Here is a 25,323-nt window from a genome sequence, read left to right as displayed (position 1 = left end):
TGCACCAATCATATTTATATGCTTAATAAACAACATTTATCATTCACATCCTAATGAATTCATTCTTGCATTCTTGGATGATACATTTGTATACTATAAATATCTAAGATCATGAGATACATGTTAGAGAAGCTCTTCAAATTCTGAGGGAACATAAACTTTATGCTAAATGGAGTACATGTTTCTTTGCAATAAAAAAGATTGTTTATCTAGAAAGAGTTATTTCTAAAGAGGAAACTGAGATATATATAGAGAAGATAAAGACTATTGTCGATTGGCCTATGCTGAAATGTGTGATAGATGTGAGAAGCTTCTTAGGATTAGCTTAGTGTGAAATAACTCATATTCAAGATTTTTCTAAGATGACTAAATTGACTAAAAAAATTAAACCTTTTTTTGGTCACATGCATGTCAAGAAGCCTTTCAAACATTGAAATAGAAAGTGGCTAAAAATTGCACATTAAAAATTCATGAGATGAAAAATATTTTATATTATCTTATGATTTTGGTGGAGAACAAGTAGGATGTGTGTTGACACAAGAGGGGAGAGTAGTGGCTTATGAATCTCACAAATTAAGGATATGTGAGATAAACCATTATGTATATGACTTAGAAGTTATTGTTGTAGTTTATGCTCAAAAACATTGGAGTCATTTGTTACTTGGTGTGAAATTTGAGTTAACAATTGATCATCAAAGTTTTAAGTATATTTTTACTTAGCCTTTTTAAATAATCAACAAAGGACATGGTTGCAATTTCTATGTGAATATGACTTTGATATCGAACATATATCTGAAAAGGAAGATAAAGTTGTTGATGCTTCAGGTCATAGATCTATGTGTAATATTTTTATCTATTATACAAAATGACTTGGTTGATGATGTGTGACTTGAAGTGCACGATGATTCCATGTATTTTGAAATTTTATTATTCTTAACTAAAAATTAAGGAGAAATGTATGATGGAAAGTATAATATGCTAGAGGAAAATCTTTATTATTTGAATTGTTTGTGTATTCCTGCTACTTCAAACTTCAAGAAAGAAATTCTTAAGGAATGTCATAATTTACATTTCTTTGCTCACCTTGAATTTTCAAAGACTTACAACAATGTCAAGAACTCATTTTCTTGGCTAGAGATGAAGGACATTAGAACATATGTGAAGCAATATTTGGAGTACCAATAAGTAAAAATTGAACGGAAACACATGCTTGATAAAACAGAATCATTGGATATACCTAACCAAAAGTTAAAATCTATATCTATGGGTTTCATTTCTAAGCTACATGTTGCTAGGGGAGGATATGACACACTCTTTGTGGTAGTGTATAGATTCACAAAAATGGAAAATTTTTCCCATGAAAAAGACTAATACTACTTTAAATGTAGCTAAATTATTTGTGAAAGAAGCCTTTTGTCTACATAATATACCTAAAAGTATTGTTTCTGATAGAGATTGAAAATTTACATCTAATTTTTGGAAAGCCACATGTAATGCCATTGGCAGTGAACTAAGGATAAGTACTGTATTTTATCCATAGAATCTAATGGAGAGACGGAGAGAGTGGACCGGGTTTCTTAATTGAGTTTTCATGCATGCATCAATTAAACTAACTCTGTTGAAAGTAATGTATGCTTATAACTGTGTGACTCCTATTCACTTTTCTAATGCTTTTAAGAGGGTAGAAATTTCAAAATAAATGCTTAAAAAATGGATGACGAATTACTTTCAAAGACTTACAACAATGTCAAGAACTCATTTTCTTGGCTAGATATGAAGGACATTAGAATATATGTGAAGAAAATTTTGGAGTACCAATAAGTAAAAATTGAACCGAAACACATGCTTGATAAAACACAATCATTGGATATACCTAACCAAAAGCTAAAATCTATATCTATGGGTTTCATTTCTAAGCTACATGTTGCTAGGGGAGGATATGACACACTCTTTGTGGTAGTGTATAGATTCACAAAAATGGAAAATTTTTCCCATGAAAAAGACTAATACTACTTTAAATGTAGCTAAATTATTTGTGAAAGAAACCTTTTGTCTACATACTATACCTAAAAGTATTGTTTCTGATAGAGATTGAAAATTTACATCTAATTTTTGGAAAGCCACATGTAATGCCATTGGAAGTGAACTAAGGATAAGTACTGTATTTTATCCATAGAATCTAATGGAGAGACAGAGAGAGTGGACTGGGTTTCTTAATTGAGTTTTCATGCATGCATCAATTAAACTAACTCTGTTGAAAGTAATGTATGATTATAACTATGTGACTCCTATTCACTTTTTTAATGCTTTTAAGAGGGTAGAAATTTCAAAATAAATGCTTAAAAAATGGATGAGAAATTAAAAAGAATGAAGAAATACATTAAGAGGCACAACTAAGGCAATAGAAAAAATTTGTGGCAAGAAAAAGAGAACATTAGAGCTTAATGAATATAATACGGTTTTCTTAAGAGTTGAACCATGTTGAACTAACTTGTTTCTTGGGAAAGAAAGAAGGTTATCTCCATGTTTTGTAGGACCATTCAAACTTCTAAAGAAGATTGGTTCACTTGTATTTAAAGTAGAATTGCCATCTCATGTCAAGGTTCATCCTATTTTTCATGTGAGTTTATTGCACAATTATGTTGCTGACTTTGATTATCTTTTGTAGGACAAGTTTAGGTTACAAGAAGATGAAACACTCAAGGTGAAACCAAAATTAGTATTAGATCATAAAGTCGTACATCTTAGAGGTAGAGATATTGTAGAGGTGTTGGTGAGATGGGATATATATCCTATAGAGGATGCAACTTGGGTTCTTCTAAATAGTTTGTAACAAGAATATCTATATTTTCTGCTCCGAAGATATAAATTTTTGGAGAAGGAAAAAATATGATGTCCTAATAAAGGCACCTCAAGATCCCATAACAAATGCATCAAGAGGAGAAAGTTTCACTACAAGGGAATGGGGCAATAGCGACGCCGATTAGCGACGGCGGATATCGGCGTCGCTATAGGCGTCGAAATAGCGACGCATATAGCGACGCCAATTGCGACGCCGCAGGGAAAAAAAGCGCGGCCGAAACCAGAGCACCGTTTTCATTTTCTTTTCTTCGCCTTTTGAGAGCGAGAGCGAGGGAGAGAGCGAGGGAGAGAGCCAAGGCTTTGTGAGAGAAGAGGAGGAAGAGACTTGCTGCCGCCGCCGCCGCCGCCACCGCCACCGTCATTGTTCGCGAAGGAGAGGAGGAGCCCTCGTTACAAAGAGAAGCCGCCCACGCTCGCCATATCTCATTGGTGAGTCTCCCTCTCTCTTTCTTTTACTTGTTGAAGGTTTAAATCGTTCTCTTTTGTTTGTTTAGGAGAGGAAATGAAAGAGAAGGAGAGGGAGAGGGAGAGAAAGAGAGGGAGAGGGAGAGAAAGAGAGGGAGAGTGCATTCTCTCTCTCTCTCTCCCTTTTGCTTGTTTAATGTTTAAATTACTTTCTTTTTTGCTTGTTTAGGAGAGGAAACGAGAGAGTAAGAGAGAAAGAGAGGGAGAGGGAGAGGGAGAGGGAAAGAAAGAGAAAGAGAAAGAAAGAGAAAGAGAAATAGAGGGAGAGGGAGAGGGAGGGGGAGGAAATAGGAGAGGGAGAGAAAGAGAAAGAGAGGGAGAAGGAGGGAGAGTACATTCTCTCTCTCCCTCCCTCTCCCTTTTGCTTGTTTAATGTTTGAATCACTTTATTTTTTGCTTGTTTAGGAGAGGAAATGAGAGAGAAAGAGAGTGAGAGGGAGAGGAAGGGGAAGGAAATGAGAGAGGGATAGAAAGAGAAAGAGAGGGAGAGTGCATTGTATCTCTCCCTCTCCCTTTTGCTTGGAGGATGTTTAAATCACTTTATTTTTTGCTTGTTTAGGAAATGAGAGAGAAAGAGAGATAGAGAGGGAGAGGGAGAAAAAGAGAAAGAGAGGGAGAGGGAGAGGGAGAGGGAGAGGGAGGGGGAGGGGAAGGAAATGAGAGAGGGAGAGAAAGAGGGAGGGGGAGGGAGAGGGAGAGGGAGAAAGAGGGAGGGAGAGGGAGAGGGAGGGGGAGGGAGGAAATGAGAGAGGGAGAGAAAGAGAACGAGAGGGAGAGGGAGAGGGTGAGAGAAAGAGAGGAAGAGAGGGAGAGGGAGAGAAAGAGAGGGAGAGGGAAGGGAAGGAAATTTAAGATAATATACGTATTGATAATGGTATGCAATGTGCTTTGCATACGGCCACGTACTTCATCAAAATGAACCCAAAATTATTGTTATAGAAGAAGAAACCCTTAAATTGAGTATAGGATAATTTCTCTCAGGTCTTATGACTATGAGTAGAATTGATTGAAATAAATTTTATTACTATAGTTATAAAATTTCATAGATGGCGCGCATTAATTTTAAAATGGATTACTTATACTGTAAACGCCCCGAACAACGTAGTATGCTTAACAATTATGATATTCGCTTATTTTCAAGATTTAATATAAAAGAGAATGAACACTTAAAGCTAAAAATGAAAATTACTCAAAAAATTATAGCCATGAAAATGTAAAAGTAATGGAGACAAGATTGAGGGTTGAAGATGGGCAACCCCCCCCGAAGGAATGTATTTCTGCTCAACCCAAGTCCCTTAGGGAAGAGCTCAGTTACAATCAACCTGAGAGTGAGAAGAAGTAATTCTCACTCTCACAAGATCATGCAAAGATGTACAAACACACATGCATTATCTATTATGCAATGATAAAAACTGATTTCTTTACAGTATGAGAGAAGAAAAAGGGAAAATCAGCCTTTCTCCATCGTTGATCAGCAGTACATGGATAGGGCTTGCTTCTTGTTGCTAAAATGGAAGAAAAAGCTCGAGAAGGAGGTGTTGTGATGAATTTACAGGCTTGCTGTCCTGTAAACAACAGTGATAGAAGAGGGCATATGGAGGAATTTGATAATGGAGAAGTGGGGGATGATGATGGGGATGGATGGGGCCAGTTTCTGGCTATCTGTGGGTGCTGTACATGAGTTTACAGCAAAGAAAAATGATGATCAATGAAGAAAAACGAGCTCTTATTTATAGGAGAGGGGAGAGCTAGTACAAAAGGGGAAAGTGGAGTAGCACAAGACAAGTGTCCAGCCACATGTCATGAGATGTGACAAGTGGTGGGACACTGGGAAACTTGTGTGACAAGTGTCTTGACACTTGTCTCTTCTCTATGGCCTTCCTTTTTGGGTTGAATACTGTCAAGAATAGAAACAACCAAATTTAGTAAGCACAGTCAGAGTATAGAACTTACTATTTTGAGAATGACATCCCTATTTTTTAGGACTAGCATTTTTAGGCTAATTCGAGGCTCCTAAAAATTAGGGACCTCCTAAAATTTAGGGATCTCCTAAAATTTAGGGACCCCCCCAATATGGGTATCATATGAAACCTTTTTCCGTGTATATCGCAAAAATGGTATCCGAATCTTCATGTGACTTTCCTATGCAAAGAAATGTGCATTTCAAGCTTTCAGCCCACACATGCACATTATACAAGCATTTCATGATCATGCCATCTTGTTGATTGTAACTGTCTGTTCTGGTGGATCTAGCCCACACTTCAAGGCATCAATCCTTTCTGTGTGCGAGTCTAACCCTGATATGCGTGAGTTCTAGTCACAGGCGCCCAATCGGGTCATATAGGTGGAAGTGTGAACTATCTTTTCTCTAACCCACCGCGTGGGTCCACCATAACCAGTGACCACTCATCAGTGGCCAGCTCCAATGCACTTTTCTTTATATCTAATTAGTGCAAAGGAAATAAATTTAATAAATCATTATATAGACAAATTAATGAAAAAGGATACAAATCCTGTTTCTATAGAGTTGTGACAGCCCTCTGGCTTTTATTCAGCTGTCCTCAGCTGAAAAGCTTCTTGATATTGCTGTAGAATATTTGGATAATCCTTCATGAATTTTTCATCTACCCACTGTGCATCTGTTGTGGGTAGATTCTTGAATTTTAGTAAGAATTTTCGTGTCACAAGGCCACTTCTCGTGGTTCGATCCTTGAGAAACAAAATCTTTTCAGGTTCCAAGAGTTGCTCTGTTTCTTCAACTTCTGGGGGATCTTCAGTAATGGGTTCCTTTGGTTCTGGTCCTATGTAAGGTTTTAGCAAACTTACATGAAAAGCATTGTGTATTTTCCAATGAGTAGGAAGCTCAAGTCGATAAGAAACTTCATTTATTTTCTCAATCACTTTGAAGGGTCCAAAGTATCTACTGGAGAGCTTTGGAAAAGATGAATTTTGACCAGAACCTTGTTTGAGCCTGCTTTTATCAAACTTTAGCAAGACATATTGACCTTTTTCAAAAGCCAAATGTCTTCTTCGTTTATCTGCTTGCTTCTTTTGTCGCTCTTGGGCAACTTTGATAGTGGCTCGAACTTGATCCATTGTTGTTTTTAAATCTGAAGCAAACTCATCAGCAGCAAAAATCTTATCTTTAGTGCGAATAATTGGAGGAGGAATCACTTTACCCTGTACTATTTCATTTGGAGCTTTCCCTGTGGATGAGTGCACTGTATTATTGTAAGCAAACTCCAATAATGGAAGATATTTCTCCCATTGTGACTTATGTTCACTAACATAAGCTTTCAACATATCCAAAAGAGTGAGATTCATCACCTCTGTTTGGCCGTCAGTTTGAGGATGAAAAGCTGAGGAGAACTTTAAAGTGGTTCCCAAATTCTCAAATAAAGCACGCCAAAAGTTACTTGTGAATTTGGAGTCTCTATCTGAAATGATCTCAGAAGGCATACCATGTAATCTGAAGATATGTTGAATGAAAAGTCTTGCAGCTTGTGCGGATTTCAATGTTTTATGACATGGAATAAAATGTGATTGTTTGTTGAATCTATCAATTATAACCCAAATCATATCATGACCTTGAGGTGTTCTTGGAATACCTGAGATGAAATCCATTGTGATAGATTCCCATAGATCTTTGGGCACTGGAAGAGGTTGTAACAATCCTGGAATCTTCTGCCTATCATATTTGGATTTTTGGCATACCAGACAAGCCTCAATGAAGTTATGTGTATCTTTTCGTAATGTCGGCCAATAAAAGTAGCGCTCAATTGCACTTAGAGTGGCTGCCCTCCCTCTATGCCCTGCATAAGGGGGTTCATGACTTTCTTTAAGCACCTTTTGTCGAACAGGAAGAGTGACACAAAGGCGATTGTTCATGAGAAGGTAACCGTCTTTGATGGAATAATCTGGATGAGAATCTCCTTGCTTTTCTCCACATCATTTAGACGGCGGCTTTCAAAGGCTATGGCATGGCCTTCTTGATTTAGCACTGCACCAATACAATCACCGCAAGCATCTGCTTCCAGCACAAATGGTTTTACCAGATCTGGAATGATAAGAGCAGGTCCAGAAGTAAGAGCTGTTTTCAGCCTTGTGAAGGCTGCCTTCTCTTTTTCCTTCCATTGGAAAGAGATCTTCTTCTTTGTAAGGTCATGAAGTGGAGAAGCCATATGTGCAAAATGCTTGATGAAGCGGCGGTAATAAGAACATAAGCCAAGAAACGATCGCACCTCATGTACATCACGAAGATGAGGCCATTCTTGGATTATCCTGATCTTTTCAGGATCTATCTGAATCCCTTCAGAAGAGATGACATGCCCAAGGTAATTTATTTTATGCATGAAAACTTTACTCTTTTTACCATTTACCAAGAGTTGATTTTGTTGTAGTAATTGTAGAACAATTTCCAAGTGTTGATGATGCTCCTCTTCATTCTTGCTAAAGACAAGAATATCATCAAAGAAAGTACCGACATATTGTCGATGCTCTCTAAAGATGCGCTCCATCATTCGATTAAAGGTGGCTGGTGCATTGGTTAATCCGAAAGGAACCACCAAGAATTCATAAAGACCATATGAAGTGCGGAAAGCAGTTTTGTGTACATCTTGTGGTATTACCCTAATTTGATGATAACCACTCTTTAGATCAATGCGGCTGAAAACCTTTGAGCCTCCTAGATGATCCAAAATGTCGTCAATTCTGGGAATAGGAAACCGATTCTTCACAGTGATTTTGTTGAGGGCTCGATAATCAATGCACATCCTAAATGTGCCATCTTTCTTTTGAACAAGAAGAACCGGTGAACAAAATGGTGAGCTACTTGGCCTAATTAGCCCACGGTTGAGTAGGTCTTCGACTTGCTTTCTGATTTCTTCTTGTTGAGGACGGCTCACACGGTATGGTGCTATATTAGGAGGAGAATTGCCCGGGATAATATCAATATGATGGTCTTCTGGCCTTTCTGGGGGAAGCTGATAAGGAAGATCTTCCGAAAAACAATCTTTATACTTTTCCAAGAGCTGAAGTTGCTCTTGGTTTTCAGCATTCATATTATCTTTTACATCAGTGACATAAAGCAGACAACATTGAACACAATCCTTAATTGCTCTAGAGACTTGCATATGGCTTACGATAGGTATGGTGTCTCCAGAAACTCCAGCTTGGATCTCGTACTTCTTGCCTTTGTTGGTGAGTTCTACCTTCTTTTTCTGAGAGAAGATGGTTGAATCTACTCTATGATTCCAGGGCATGCCAAGAATCACATCGCAACCATCAAGGTCTCCGATACAGAAGGTATCTTCATCACTGTAGCCTTGAATTTGAAACTTGAGCTTGCCAATGTAGGGTATCACAGTCTTCACTGTGTCACCTTCATCAGCATTCAAAGCTTGGCGAACTTCTGCCGGAGTGTCCATCTCTTCATTCTTTAATCCAAGCTCTTTAGCTAATTGCAAGGAAATAATATTTTCATTCGCCCCAAGATCTATCAAGAATAGTGCTTGCTTACCTTGCAACTGTCCCCAAGCTTTTAATAATTTGCGCGTCTCTGGAGTGTGAGTTGTGTTTGCAACTACATCACTAATAGCATTGATTTTCACTGGCGACTTAGGCTTGTTGTCAGAAACCTTGCTTTGTCCCTTGTTTGGACATTGCTTCGCTATGTGGCCTGTTTGTCCACATTTAAAGCACTTCCCTTCTTTCATGAAGCATTGCTTTTCTTCTTCGGAAAGCTGCTTTGCTTGTGGGTATAGATTGGAGCGAAATTGAGGAGCATTAGGAGGTGCATAGGGCTTCATCTTCTTTTGATTTGATGGCTGCTTTTGCCATTGTTTTTGTCCTTCATTTGGGGCTGAATACTCCTCATCATCAGCTACTCTCTTCTTATCATTCTTTTGGAATGATTTGTTGCCATTGTGCTCCATTTCCCATGTCTCAGCATGGTCAATGAGTTCCCTGAGACTAGAACAATGATAATGATTAAGAGCAGTACGAAGTTTAAAATGCAAACCTCCTTGAAACTTCCTAAGCTTTTCCGAACTGCTAATCTTCTTGAAATGTTGGACCTTCAAAAGTAGCTCCCAAAATCTCTTGGTATAGTCACCAAGTGACTCATTTTTCTTTTGCCAAAGCCGATCCCATTCCATTTTTACATCTCTTTTGAAATGAACAGGAAGAAATTGGCTTTGTATCAGGCGAACAAAGGACCGCCATGATTTTGGGGCAGCATGATCATATTCCAACCCCGTCCACCAAGTATGGGCTAAGTCGGTTAAATGTAAAGCTGCAAACTTAATCTTTTCTTTTTCTTTATACTTGTCACGACCATACAAAATTTGAAATTGACGAATAAACTTCAGAAGAAGATCAGGATTTCGGGAACCATCATACATACTGAACTTGATCTTCTTTTCAAGTTGAGATAGTGACTTAGTCTTCTTCTTCTTCTTATGCCTTCGTCCATGCTCAGATCTTGAGGTTGAAGATGATGAAGTGCTTGATGGGGATGAAGATGGAGACGAGGGTGAAGAATGTCGACGCCTTTGACGATGATGAGGTCTTCCACGAGAAGGGTGAGACTCTTCATTACTAGAAGAGGATCCATCAGAATAGGCTCCAGATGACTTTGAAGAAGAGGATGAGCTTCGACGCGATCTCTTTCTTTGTCTTGAAGTAGAATGGGACTGCCTCTTAGAAGTAGTTGGACTTCTTGATCGGCTCCTTTCATTGGTATGGCTTTGTCTCCTTGAAGTAGATGGCCTTCTTTCCTTGAATTCTTTGGGATTCTCAACTTTTTCTAGTTTGAGAAGTTGCTCACGAATTTGCTGATTCTCCTCTCTAAGACTTTGAATGGCTTGAAATATAGCACTCGATTGATCCATTGAGACTAAAGAAAAAAAATATGCTCAAGCACTCAATGCAAGGGCTGAAAACAAACAAACTTATAGTTGTAAGCACTACCAGTGTTAGGGGTGAGGACCGAGCCAAAGCTCTGATACCACTGTAAACACCCCGAACAACGTAGTATGCTTAACAATTATGATATTCGCTTGTTTTCAAGATTTAATATAAAAGAGAATGAACACTTAAAGCTAAAAATGAAAATTACTCACAAAATTATAGCCATGAAAATGTAAAAGTAATGGAGACAAGATTGAGGGTTGAAGATGGGCAACGCCCCCTGAAGGAATGTATTTCTGCTCAACCCAAGTCCCTTAGGGAAGAGCTCAGTTACAATCAACCTGAGAGTGAGAAGAAGTAATTCTCACTCTCACAAGATCATGCAAAGATGTACAAACACACATGCATTATCTATTATGCAATGATAAAAACTGATTTCTTTACAGTATGAGAGAAGAAAAAGGGGAAATCAGCCTTTCTCCATCGTTGATCAGCAGTACATGGATAGGGCTTGCTTCTTGTTGCTAAAATGGAAGAAAAAGCTCGAGAAGGAGGTGTTGTGATGAATTTACAGGCTTGCTGTCCTGTAAACAACAGTGATAGAAGAGGGCATATGGAGGAATTTGATAATGGAGAAGTGGGGGATGATGATGGGGATGGATGGGGCCAGTTTTTGGCTATCTGTGGGTGCTGTACATGAGTTTACAGCAAAGAAAAATGATGATCAATGAAGAAAAACGAGCTCTTATTTATAGGAGAGGGGAGAGCTAGTACAAAAGGGGAAAGTGGAGTAGCACAAGACAAGTGTCCAGCCACATGTCATGAGATGTGACAAGTGGTGGGACACTTGGAAACTTGTGTGACAAGTGTCTTGACACTTGTCTCTTCTCTATGGCCTTCCTTTTTGGGTTGAATACTGTCAAGAATAGAAACAACCAAATTTAGTAAGCACAGTCAGAGTATAGAACTTACTATTTTGAGAATGACATCCCTATTTTTTAGGACTAGCATTTTTAGGCTAATTCGAGGCTCCTAAAATTTAGGGACCTCCTAAAATTTAGGGATCTTCTAAAATTTAGGGACCCCCCCAATATGGGTATCATATGAAACCTTTTTCCGTGTACATCGCAAAAATGGTATCCGAATCTTCATGTGACTTTCCTATGCAAAGAAATGTGCATTTCAAGCTTTCAGCCCACACATGCACATTATACAAGCATTTCATGATCATGCCATCTTGTTGATTGTAACTGTCTGTTCTGGTGGATCTAGCCCACACTTCAAGGCATCAATCCTTTCTGTGTGCGATTCTAACCCTGATATGTGTGAGTTCTAGTCACAGGCGCCCAATCGGGTCATATAGGTGGAAGTGTGAACTATCTTTTCTCTAACCCACCGCGTGGATCCACCATAACCTGTGACCACTCATCAGTGGCCAGCTCCAATGCACTTTTCTTTATATCTAATTAGTGCAAAGGAAATAAATTTAATAAATCATTATATAGACAAATTAATGAAAAAGGATACAAATTCTGTTTCTATAGAGTTGTGACATATACTCAAAGCCGAGATATAACAAAAAATTATCTAGCGGGACAAACAAATCGTTGAGCATGATACAAGGCCGAGATATAACATCGGAAAATCTCTCGACTACTATATACAATGCAAGGTTTATGGTCAACTTGCAACTTGACGTACATCTCCATAAAGCTATCCATTTAAGCCTCGTTTGCTGTAATGTAGATAAGATGGCAAACGAAGAAGGTCCTATTGTTCAAGACCGCGAGTCGTATCTTAATCAGCGTGTCCCATGTCCTTGCTCTCAATGCAAGTTGGCAATTAGACGAAAACGCCGATTGTTTATAGAACACGTACGACGATTTGGCGAGTTTCAATCTGAGATCATTGATCAGGCGATTGCAGATTTTCAGCAAACGGTAATTTGAAGTTAGCATTTTTCATGCATTGTACTCTCAAGCTAATTAAAAACCATACACAATAAGATTGGGTCTTGTTGGCAAATTTTGTATCTAGGGGGGTGATGTCTCGACCCAAGGGGGAGTGCACCCTTTGCGGCCAATTAGAAGAGTTCGTGGACGTGCGATGGATGGATTCCAGGGGCCAATCGACCACTCGCAAGGCCCATCTATACCGTCAATGCCAGAGGAGACATACAACCTTCCCGACTTGCCTACAATCTTGGAGCCTGAGATGGAGGCAATGATCGATGCATTGATTCCCATGGATGTTAAGGCATCTGACCCGCTTAGAGAGGAAGCATCCATACCATTATATGATGGGTGCCGAGTATCTCGGTTGAAGACATTGCTTGCACTCTTAAGTGTGCAAGAAAAATACGGTTGGAGCGATACGAGTGTGACTGAGTTATTCAGGTACCTTGCACACAGACTTCATTGTTTTTTTTTATAAACAGTATTATTGCAAACATGGATGGATTTTTCAAGGTGTTTTATGATTTTTTCAGGTTATTCAAATATCATATATTGCCACCTGCAAACACCATGCCTGAGTCTCGTGATGATGCACGACATGTTTTACGGAAGCTTGGCATGGACTACAATAACATCCATGCATGTATCAACGACTGCATATTGTTTCGAGATGAATACGAGACTATGGAGACATGTCCAAAGTGTGGTGCTCACAGGTATCGACAGGACTTGCAAGGGCAGACCATCCCTCAAAAAGTCCTCAGACACTTTCCGCTCATCCCCCGCATAAACCACATGTTTCGCACGTCTGCCATGGCAAGCTTGACAACGTGGCATGTGCAGAATAGGTCCACGGATGGAGTGCAACGAATATCAGCAGATTCGCGCGCATGGAGCCACATTGACTCTACCTTCCAAGGCTTTGCGCGAGAGCCAAGGAATCTTCGGCTCGGTCTCGCCATGGATGGTGTGAACCCATTCGGTCTGCGCTCGACTTCTTACAGTGTGTGGCCTATAGTGCTTGTCAACTACAACATTCCTCCATGGCTTTCTACGAAGAAAGGACATCTCATCCTTAGCTTGCTCGTCGCGGGCCGCTACAAAGTAAAAAATATGGACGTGTATCTTCGTCCATTAGTCGATGAGCTTAAGATTTTGTGGAAGGAGGGGGTCACGGTGCAAGATATGAGCAGGCGCGATGGTCGATGGTCAGCCAACAGTCGAGCCATTCTCATGTGGACGATGCATGACTTTCCGGGATTGGGAGAGTGCTCAGGTGAGCAGACCTTTGTTCTCGCCGGTAATATCTATATTTTATTTCATTCAATCAAGTATTCACTAGGTCGTGGATCGCCTTGCAGGTCTCGTTACCTCAGGTTATCATGCATGTCCATTGTGTGGGCCACAGTTAGACTCCCGAAGGTCACGAACCATGAAAAAGATGGTATATCAAGGACACGCTGCTTTCTTTCCGGAGGATCATGAACTCAGGGAAGGTTTTCTTGGATGACCTCCAGCACGTATGAACGCTGCAAGCTGGTACGAGCTGAAAATGGTAAACCCGGAATCACATCCAAATGGAATGCGACGGTTCTCAGTTTTCTATGAGTTGCCATATTGGACCCACTTACAGGTCAACCGCTTGTTGGATCCCATTCATATTTTCAAAAATGTGGGCAGCTTGCTATGGGACCACATCACAAGAAAGAGAGACACTATAGGGTCACGAATGGATTTAAAGGAGGTAGGTAAGATGGAGGCGCTTTGGCCGCAGTCGAGTGCTGAAGGGGGAGTGCAGCTTCCTCGCGCTCCCTGGGTTTTGTCTACCAAAGAAGAGCGCATTGTGAAGCAAGTAATCAAGTCTATCTGCACTCCGACGGGTATGATGCGTTCTCTCAGGTCCGCATTTTCTAAAGATGACCAAATGTCTGGGCTAAAATCCCATGATTGGCATAAGATATGTCAGGTTTGTGAACAGAATGGATTTTAATTAGCATGGACATTTTAAAATTTGAAAAGTGACCATTATTCTTAATGCTTTCTCATTTGTGGCAGTTTGTCCTACCGATCGCGATCGCGGGATGCCTAACTCCAGAAATTCGCGGGGCCATTTACAAGCTGTCGACTTTGGTGCAATGGATCTCACAGAAAGAGATTAAGACGTCCTCTATTGAATCCGCAAGGCGGGGAGCAGTTGAGACGGTCTGTCTCTTTGAGAAATACCTGCCCACTAGCATGCTCACGATACAAGTTCACCTTCTTGTGCATCTTGTGGATGAAGTGGAGATTGCTGGACCTGTCCATACGCGATGGATGTTCTTCCTAGAGCGCTTCATGAAAACCCTGAAAGGCTTTGTGCGACAACGAGCTCGTCCGGAAGGTAGCATGGCGGAAGGTTGGTTGGTGTCAGAGGCGTTAGTGCATATCTCACAATGGCTACCAACGGTGGAACCAGACAATGAAATGCTATGGACGCTGAAGGACGATGACAGGCTGATTGGAGATGTGGTGGTTGGAAATGGGGTAGAAAAAAGAATGGATGCCTCAATGGAAGAGAAGGTGAATCGCTTTTGTATGTTGCACCATGCCTCCATGGAGACGTGGCTCGCCAAGTACCAGATTGCAAGGCAAGATCGAGAGGAAGCGCGAGCTGAATTCCGACGCAGTATGCATCACCGACCGATTCGATATCCCGAAGGCATGGAGGAGATGCCGCGGTTTATGTCAACACGATGGTTGCATGGAGCCTTGACCGCAGCATCCAGCGAAGGGACAGAGGTCTCAATGGAGGAGTGGGAGTTCTCGAGGGGATGTAGTCCAAAGGTAATGAGGGGTTTAGAATGTGTCGTATCTAAATTTGCTTGGGACATCTAATTTGAGTGTTTCAATGTGCAGTACAAAATATATAGTGCAGCGTGGTCGCGCGGATGGCATTTTCGGGTGGAGCGTATTGACAAAATGCGCTCCACAATGGACTGTGGTGTCATGGCAAGGTTTGAGCAAGAGAGCCGGCGACGAGCAACGGATCCGAACACGGTTGTGGATGATATGGAGTATTTTGAGAATTTGCAAAGTATTATTACGGTGGATTACCGTAGCTTCTCCATGATAATATTCGATGTGCAGTGGTTCAAAGTGGTACTTGGAGGAGCTGGCGCAACAGTCCGACGAGGTCCATCTGGATTTCTCGAAATAGATTTCGAAAAAAAATGGATGGATTTGCGCGACACCTTTGTGTTGCCGGCCCATTGTGAACAGGTACAACTAGTCATTTGCTTGCTAATTGTAATACGACATGGTTTATGTCACAATGGTTTGAAGACGGTTTGTAAGTGTTTGTGAACAGGTAATCTTCTATCCAAATCCCCGACAACCTCGATGGTGGTATGTTATACCTTCAACTCCTCGAGGTGCGAGAGTATACGATCAAAGCGATGTTCCAGGCATAGATGAAGAAAATATGCAAATAGAGGGATCGAAATTACAAGGGGTGGAGGCCACCGCAAGCTTGGAGCCCGCATCGGCTAACAATGATGGAAATACAGAAGTCGTAGAATTTTTTGAGAACGAGGCAGACTCGTTCTTTTGTGGTGACACGTCTATCGACCTTCCAGTGTATGCAGAGTTGTGTCAGGAGATTAACATGGGACCATAGAATACTTCATTCTTGGAGAATTGTATTACTCAATTCGTTGTTTAGATCTTCCATAAAGGTAGATAAGATATGCATTTTAAGAGGGATTTTTCAAAAATGATTTATATTAATGTGCTTTGTATAGTTTAAATTGATTATTCTAACATTATTTTTTATCTGTGCAGGTATCGACATTTTCAGGATGAGTCGAGGGATGAGCGATGAGGAGTTTCAGGAGATGATGGCACGTATGTCTCCAGATCAGCTCGCGAGATTCAGAGAGATGGCAGATCAGGAGCTGTCTCGTTCTTCATCAGGGCGCTCTGCTAGATCAGCTTCAGCGCGATCAGATGCTTCAGCTTCGAGCAGACAATCTCGACGCTCGCGACTTGGGCCAGAGGGAGGGACTGCGACTGCAGGAGGATCAGGGGGGTGCTGCTGTGGAGACACGGACGCGGTGTCTCCGTCTCGTCGTTCAGCTGGAGCTCGGTCACCTCCAGGATTTGTCACACCTGTGGGGACGTCCACTCCAGTTACTCCGGCTTTTGCACAGCCGTCGGCAGATATCACGCCTTTTGGTGGCACTCCTTTTGGTGGCACCCCCTCTGATGGCACTCCTTTTGGTGGCACCCCCTCTGGTGGCACCCCTTTGAGTGGCACTCCGGGAGAGAGTACCCCCGTCGGTACACCGGATGTTCAGGGGTCTCCTGGATATGCCCAGGAGCGTGGATGGAGATGGGAGAGGGCCCATACAAGGCACACTCCTAGGGATTATGGATACCTAGTGGATGGCAGGTCAGGAGCCATCATCATGAATGATGATGGGAGGAGGGTGATGGCTCGCATGAGGGAGTTGTGCCAACAAGTTTTTCGGCACAACGTCCTGGATCATTGGAGGAACATACCGGAGGGGAGCAAGGAGTACATAGTAGCATCCTTGCACGAGGAGTTCCCGGTGCCAGCCGCAATGGATAGATTCTCTACGGGCTGGATGATGGATTGCATGCGTGCATACATGTCACATAGACGATCCGACGCACGCAAGGCAATCAAGAGTGGGGCTCCAAAGCCCGAGTGGTTAGATGCAGACGACTGGCGCCGACTGAGGGAGGAGGCTACAAATTCGCCAGGACGTTGGAGTCAGCAGCGGGAGGCGGCGAGGGCACGAATCGAGGCCGGATCGGTACATCATCTTGGGAGTGGCGGCCACAGGACATATTTGGAGGACATTGTAAGTTTCTCTTTTGTTTTGCTTATTTGTTTTTTTGAGATATTCTTTGTACTGACAATCATGTTTCTAACAGTTAGCATTTTGTTTTCTTTGCAGCACTCCATTACAAATCGCGATCCGCAAGGCCTTAAGACTCGATATGCAGAGAGGCACAGTCTCAGATCATTGATCGACAGATTGTATAGACGCGGCGGCCCAGTAAGTCACTCATCTTTCTTGTCCGTAGTTACCATGAGATATTTGAATGCATTATTGTATGGTGGATTGATATGTTGTTTCTTTTTCTGCAGAATCCGTTTGATGCTCCTTTACAGCGGGAAGAGCTTTCGGGGGATGACGATTTGTAGCTCGCCCTTGGATCCTTAGAGCTCACATACCTTTAGTTTTTAGTCGCCCGATCTATGTAGACATTTTCTATATATTAGTGATATTGTTTTATGATTGTACCAATCGCATTTTATGCGATATCATGTATTTATTTCATCTATCAGTTTTATGATTTCAGTATACATTCTTTTTGTTTGCAAACGCTTTGTATGCAGCAGTGTAAAAACTATTTTGTATGGCTCTCATACAGCACACAATGCTAGCTGCCCTGCCACAAATTTTTTTTTTCTCTGTAACCGTCGCTATTTGCGTCACAAATTTACTGCATGCGTCGCTATTGTCGTCGCTATCAGCGTCGCAAAGTCTCTGTAACCGTCGCTATATGCATCGCTATATACGTCGCAAATGCGACGCATATAGCAATGCATATAGCGATGCATATAGCGACGATTCTATGGCATCATCAATAACGACGCTTTTTGCGACGACGGGGGCAAATTTTATTGTTTGTATTTTCGTCGCTTTAAACGTCGCTATAAGGTCTATATCTTGTAGTGTTTGAAGGACTACCTACCAATTCAGTTGCAAAAATTAAGAAGGAATTAATGGATGTGATATAGGATAGTTGTAGGCTCATGAAGGTAAACATCCCTAGTATCTCAAATCCCACAAGAGTGGCTTGAGATATCTTAAATGATTGAATATTTAGTGCAAAATGAAACTAAATGAAAACATTTAGCCATTGAATATACTCATAAATCCACCATTCTTGGATCTTTCAATTCATACTATTAAAGGAAAAACCATACAAAGAATATTTGCTATCTAAAAGAAAAGACACATGAATGAAGGAAGCAAGTTTCAATCAACTAGAACCCAATATAGGAGCCCAATATACAAGACCCAAGTCTAGAGAGTTTCAATTTTATTTTGATCCTATGGAGATTTCTCTCTCAAAGATACAGAATAAGGTGGTTAAAGTCAAAAGTGGAATGTTAGAGATGTGGAGAAAAGAGTCATATCTTTCTAAACTCATGGAGAGTCTACCTTATAGGACATGTAAGATACCATGTGAGTTTAAAGTAAAAGGTATTTATTTAGTAAAATTTATAAGATTATATTTACAGAAGATATTTTTAATTATAATTTATAAAAATCATAACCTTAGTAATGTGAAATCGGTCACTTTATGGCCTTATAGCATGTAAAGAAATGGTATTTCTTAATATCCTTTGAACATATGTTATACAGATTATTTTTTTTACAGGAGAACCCCTCACACCCAAGCTATCCTAACCCTAGAAGATCCATGGATCACAAGCTTCTATGCAATCAGTACGAAGGTTAATGCCACACTATTAAAGACTAGTCCTTGCGAAAGCTAGCACTACTGATTGATAATCAATCAATGGCTCAAGCATCTATGTCCAATTTGGTGGAATTTGATGTTTTTGCAGTTACGCATACGAAGAAAACACATAACTCGGTTCTAAAAGAAACTAATTTCCTCATCAAATTTGTAAAATTTAAGTTTTCAAGAGAGCCCCAAAAATGATATATACAATACATAGTAGTACAACACACCAAAACCACAGAAGGATACATAGATTATCCATGAAGCAGAACCATAGATTCAAGAGAAAAGAGATAGATTATCTCCAATCGAAAAGAAAGTAGTAATGTAGCTGCTTCTTGAAAAAAGAGGAACAATTAAAGTGGATGTTGCCCCATTCCCTAGTTGGTTGGAGAAGCCAATAGATCCCATAAAATAATATACTTTGATCAAGGACCTCGATATTGATTCTATCTCCCAGTTATCACAAAAGATTTAAAAGGTGGAGCAGAAGTGGAAGCACAAATAGAAAAAGGAATAAGAAAGAGCTATGAAGGTTCAAGCAGAAAAGAAAGAGATTAGTGTGTGTGAACTCCAATAGTCATGATGTGTGACTTGTCTTCCCTTATTATATTATCATAGTAAGAATAAAGAATAAAGTGATAGTGGTGGGTGATTGTCACTTGTAATGTACACGTGTGTGGGTAGTAAGTACAAGTAAATGTAGTAGCTAGACACAGGTAGCCTTTAGCCACCAACAACCTATCATTTCAAGGACAATATGTCTAGATGTGGAGAAAAAAATATTGGAAAAGAAATGTCTATATTTAGATGGAAACAATGTTGTTGTTGATAGTAGAGAAGGGGATGCATCATCTAGTTTAAAAGTTGAATAGATTGAAACTAGTGATACTGAGGAAGATGAAAAAGAGTAAACGACTTACAACAATGAAATTTATCCTTATTTATTAAACCTCTTCTTGTTGAAATTTCTATCATTTTTTCAATTAGTACAAATTTGGCAATTGTTTTCAAATCTCACCAACATGTGTATATGAAGTCTCATAATGAGATCTAAGTTGTACACGATGGATAAAGTTCATATACTTCTCTTATGGTTTCTTTATAATGTTTCTTTTAAAATCAAGGTACTTCTTAAAATCGCAAATATGACACTATTAAATTTTTATAGTAAATTTTATTTTATATTCAAAGCATTACCTTGAAAAAGCATGGTTTTGAATAGCTAATGAAAATTGATAGTTTTTAAGGAAATCTTTGAAAAGATTTCAAATGTTTCTCATAAGGTAATATATTACCCAAAAGGTTTGCAACTATCTTATTAGTTCCAATATAGTCATTCATACTATCAATCGAGACTTCCATATCTAAAGTTTGGTGTCCTTATCATTAAATTCTAGTGCTTCTATCTGCTCAAGAAAAAAATTATTCTCTTGGGGTGTAGCTATGGTTATATCCTCGTGTTTTGTCTTAGATTCTCAAGACATTATGGCATCAAGCTCAATAACTACTTTAGTTATCCACAAACACTCTAATTTTAAACTTGATCCACTCTACCGACTTATTTCAAATTAGTGTGTCCTTATCCTTCCCTTGATTTAGAAAATCCCTTCCTCATAGGAAGGCATATCAATATCAATTCTTAGTCAAACCCTATTAGAAATGACTTGGACTAAGTTTTTCTAAGCAATTTGAATGAATATACAATTATTTATTGAGGTAAGAATAAGGCAACTATCTCTCATGTTCTCAAAAATTTATTTTCATAAACTCCTACACTTGAATAAACTTTTGCTCTCATATCAAGCATTATGTATTCGCTCCTAGGTAGCCAACATTTAGGCTAGAGGAGGTGATATTTAGTAGTCAGTCGAACACCTCTCCAACGAATTGTATTGTCCATGCCCAATTTGGATGCATGGACCTAGCTGATCAAGTAGTCTCCAAGTCTACCTTGGAATGAGACATCAAGGCCTCAACCCAAAGAAACAACCTGAGGATTCCAAAACTATAAAGATATCCTAGATAGGTGTCTGATGTTTATCTAGGAAGGTCTCTTTGTAATTAAACAAAGATAACAATGAACAAACACCACACTCGATTCAAAGAGACTGAGAGATGAGGGAGAGTGTTACTCAACCCCTCTACCCATAAGATAAAATCTTAGCTTTGGTAAATAGTGTGCACTTGGAAGTGAGTGGTGTGCACATGAAATAATAGAAGACTCCGTGTACTTATCTTGTACTAGATAATTGTCAAAATGCCTAGTTAAAGTCGCAATATAGTCTTTCTAGACCTCTAGATTAGGGTTTAACATGAAAGATAATCTTTCATGGTTTACCTTGCTTAATAAGCATTAAAATAAGGCTCATAGTTTTATCTTCATAAGCTATTAAGATTTAGGGAAGCAGATGTTCACTGACTCTTCTTGAGAAAATAATATCCGTTTTTTTCAATCTAACAAAGTGATGGTAAAACATGCATTACTATAGCGATCTTCAAGCATTCTAAGTGATCCAAATTGTAATTAACATTGTGTTTCTTAGATTGTTTTGACATTGATGATGCTAGATAAGCATACCTACATAAGACATATGGGACAACTACCAATGTAATAGCAAGGTCTTTGCATGCTCTTTTGGGACTTGGGCACGTTAACACTTTTCGTGTCTCATCAAGGCATGGTATGGATGCATTAAGGAAATTCATTGGGAATTCTAAATTATTGTTGTAGTGATCCATTAAATTGATGCATTTGATTGGAGTATCCAACGCATGATGATTAATCCACTCCCGAAATTGTATATTTGGCTGGCCATGAGATGGTCCATCTTGACATTGGAGCATTTGAGGCTCTATAATTAGAAGTGCAGTATACTAGGAGAGTGTCTCGATTACAATCTATTGCAAAAGACAATGTCATAAAACCATAGGGCTGATGTAAATATTCCAAAGGGATGATGAAAATATGTTATGTTCTTTTTTCTTTTGCTTATTACAACTACCGCATTATTTTCGAACAAGGCAAATCATGGTGTGCATGCTGTAAGGAAGTTCCTTTGCGAATATACGTCGTCGATATCGCAATGCCTTAAAACGATCATTGCACCCCACCATCGCTCGTGCATTTGCCTGGCTATCATTAGGCCCATATTGATCGAGCATTTCAGGTGTGATGATTGATCCGCTCCCAGATAAATTGGACATTTGAGTGGCGATTTTCACTGGACCCATCTGGACACCAGGACCATTGCAAATTTGCAAGTCTTATAGGAAGAAGGCGGGTATGGGCCAGTGGCTCCATTATGAACTTCTGATGAGACGTTCTTCGAAAGGAGAGGTAATGACCGATAACTTTTAATAAGGTGGCCGACACAGTGATGATTCGCATCGATACAATCTACAAGCTTGCATGCATATAAATACGAGGCAATCGTTTAGCACGTCGTATCAGGGCGTAGTCAGTATACTGCAAACTCCCAAGGCTAGAATCTCAGACTGGTTTTTCCTTCAGCAAATAGAGCATAATTGTAGCGAGCTAGGGCGGCTGCCACTATGGCTTCCTCGAAATTATTAGCTGCGTCATCTTCACTGTCCTTTGCCCGCGAGGAGTTTGGGGAAGGGAGTGTTGACGAATTGGAGAATCTGTTGAGGGCAGCAGTAACGACTGCGCCATCGGGGGACGGGTCGGGGCAATATGATCAGAAGAAGGTGACGGAGTTTGTGGAGGCCGCGCCACATCTGAGCTGCTTCCTGGCGGGAGCAGTGCAGGTGCACACTGGCATCAGCAGCGCCCGCGGAGGTACTTCGGATGATCATGCAGCGAATGAGGCAGCGCTGTTCGCTATGAACGCGCGCGCAATTGTGAAGGCCTTGCACGGGCTGGTGATCGGACCGGACGTGTTCATCAGTAGTTACACTGGAGCTGTCAGCAGAGCGGGGCCACGCCCAGCGCCGGCGAGCTTGCAAGCCTTCCGGCAGCGCGTGCTGGCAACAGATGGGAAGGTACAGAACCTTCCGGCCATGCTGGCGGCCAACAGCAGCGACGTGTCGGCCCTGCGCTTCTTGGCAGAGGTGAGCGCGATGACATCTGCGGCGGAGGCGGCCCAGGCTGCAAAGGGGCCGCGCGGGCATCAGTTTGTGCAGACACTCCGTAGCTCTCCGACGTTCGCGTCGGCAGTGATGTTCTCGACGTGGTGGGACGACGTGTGGAACTGGATAAAGGGGGCCGTGCAATGGCTGTCGGACGCCGCCAAGACCTTCGGCGAGGAGGCGGCCAAGGTGGCCAACGCGCCGTGGTGGAAGGAGTGTTCAACAGATTCCCGGGCTTGACCAAGTTTCTAGAAGATGTGCCTGGCGTGGGCCTCGTGGTGGCAGGCATCTACTACATTGCAGGCAAGACGGACCAGGCCACCGCCGCCTTGGCCAGAAACCTCAATGCCATCGTTACCCTCATTGCCACCAGCATAGGCCTTGCCGTCGGGGGGCCCGTCGGCGCAATGATCGGTGGTGCTCTGGGCAAAGCCGCTGGCCTCCTTATTCAGAAGGCCATTGCGCAGTACATCAGCGACCCCAAGATCAGGGCGGATGTCGGCGATATCTCCGCCACGGAGTTCATCATCGATGTCGCCCTCGCAGGCGCAGCGGCGGGCGCCGCCAGTGCCGTGGCAGAGGCCCTGGCGGAAGCGGCTGGAATGTCAGCCATTAAGGCCTTAATCCTCTCAGAGGGACTGCCCGAATTGCTGGCCAGGCTGCCTGCCTACTTCGCCAAGGTCGCACAGGAGCACACTCAATCAGCTCAGCCGCTTTCGACGCATGGTATAAGCCTATGGGGAGGCATTGGACCCGTTATTCATTCCGGAGGACGACCCCTGGCTTCAGGACCCGTTATCTATCCGGGAGATGGATTGGGTGGCTTCAATCCTCGTATTGGTGTCTCTTTCCGTTAAACACTTGCCTCAACAAATAATTAAAGTTGGATAAATAACGCTGCTGCTGCCGACGTTCATCCGAGGCGCAGCAAAGCTCTTTAGCTACTAGTCCACTACTTACTACTTTGATGTGCTATAATTCCGCCCACCACACGCAAACCATATAATATATGTGTAAAAGCTTTTGCTACTTCTAAGATAATCTACTTGTTGGCATGCTACATCTTTGCTCATCATGTGGCCACATAAAGTTTATAGAGCTTTTTGAGACTTTGAATTTGTTTATCGACTTGGTAATAAGTTATAGCCTCTTCTACATGATGCATCTCCTATGGCAAGCTCTCCTTCAACAACAAGGAGGGATTTGATCAATATCAAAGTATAGTGCACACACATGCACGCCCCTGTAAAGAGAGAGAGAGAATCTATATTCTTGAAAAATGTATCACCTCAATTCTAAAACATGTGTTTCATGTTGTGCTTGTAATATTCCCCCACCCCTTTCACATAGGAACCCCTCCATTTTCAATTAAAGGGCATTGAAAAAAATATATATTACCTTTCCCCCTGTCGTTGCCAAACAGGTGCCGGGGGCAGGAAGCAATCCATGATGACGAGGAAGGACGGGAGGAAGGAGGTGACTTGGATGATGCCAACGGAGAGGAAGAAGACGATGACAATGAGGAAGATGCGGAAGATGATGTCGATGAAGAAGAAGATGGAGACAATGATGCCAAACCCCCCTCCCCCCTTAGGATCAAATGGCCAGTTCACGGCCAACTCCACCTCATCCCCACCTTCCACCATTATAACCCTCGCCCCCCCTCCCCCCCCCCCCCCCCCATCGTAAGGAGAAAGAAAGAGGAATGGGACACCAGTGGGCACCCTGGGGGGGAGAGAGAGAGAACCTTCTAGAAGGTTCCTCCCTGTCTTGCCCTCCTTAAAGGGTGGCCACACGCGTTTACCCTTCCCCTCTTATTCTCGAGCTTAACCACCCTTCGCAATAGAAGAGAGTCACCTCGGCACGCTATCTCCCTGACGAGAGAGAAAGAGAGAGAGAGAGAGAGAGAGAGACTTATAAGCTGAAAGTATGGTCCCCAAATGGAGGGAGACACGCACGAATGGTAATCCTGTGTCTAACAATAGAGCCACCGATCAAGGCATTATCATTAATACGAATACAATGTTGGGTGCAGATAATTCATCTCCGAATACCCAGGTACTAATTGTCATCTTCTCTATTCATTGAAACATAGGTTATATCGCTTTGGCATGCGCATGAATTCATGTAAAAGAGTAGCTTGAATTTATTTTATCATATTGTTATGATTTGGCATTTGATTGTTTCTTTTAACCAAACTTAGTAGTCTTATTTGCTGATAGAGCAATTACAAGAGAGAATTAGTCAAGGGTTATGAATGGTATAGTTGTTAAAAGAACGATATTAAAAGATTGTGCATACAAGTGCTAGGTTAAAGCATAGTTAAGGGTTACAAATAGCATTGGAGCCCCAAGAGAGACACAAGGGAAAGGGGTTTCTACTGCAAGAAAATCTATATTGTAACATCAACAAGCTTTTGTTTCATTCTATAAAGATCCATAACAAGAAAAAGAACATCACTAGCAAGAAATCTTCATGCAACATCATAAAAACA

General features: G+C 41.3%; 1 protein-coding gene across 1 annotated transcript; it reads left to right on the top strand.

Moving 5' to 3' along the window:
* The first annotated feature begins 22,202 nt into the window (after nt 1-22,202).
* On the top strand, nt 22,203-23,203 carry LOC148018899 (uncharacterized). The gene has a single exon (XM_087701360.1). It carries the CDS (start codon nt 22,293-22,295, stop codon nt 23,067-23,069), a length of 777 nt encoding a protein of 258 aa, XP_087557486.1. The 5' UTR covers nt 22,203-22,292; the 3' UTR covers nt 23,070-23,203.
* Nucleotides 23,204-25,323: the final 2,120 nt, after the last annotated feature.

The sequence above is a fragment of the Lygodium microphyllum genome, chromosome 20 (genome assembly GCF_053477565.2).
Source record: "Lygodium microphyllum isolate KBCC chromosome 20, Lygodium_microphyllum_v1.1.10, whole genome shotgun sequence".
NCBI lineage: Eukaryota > Viridiplantae > Streptophyta > Polypodiopsida > Schizaeales > Lygodiaceae > Lygodium > Lygodium microphyllum.
Note: the sequence above shows the minus strand (reverse complement) of the source record. Positions and strands in the feature narration are given on the sequence as shown.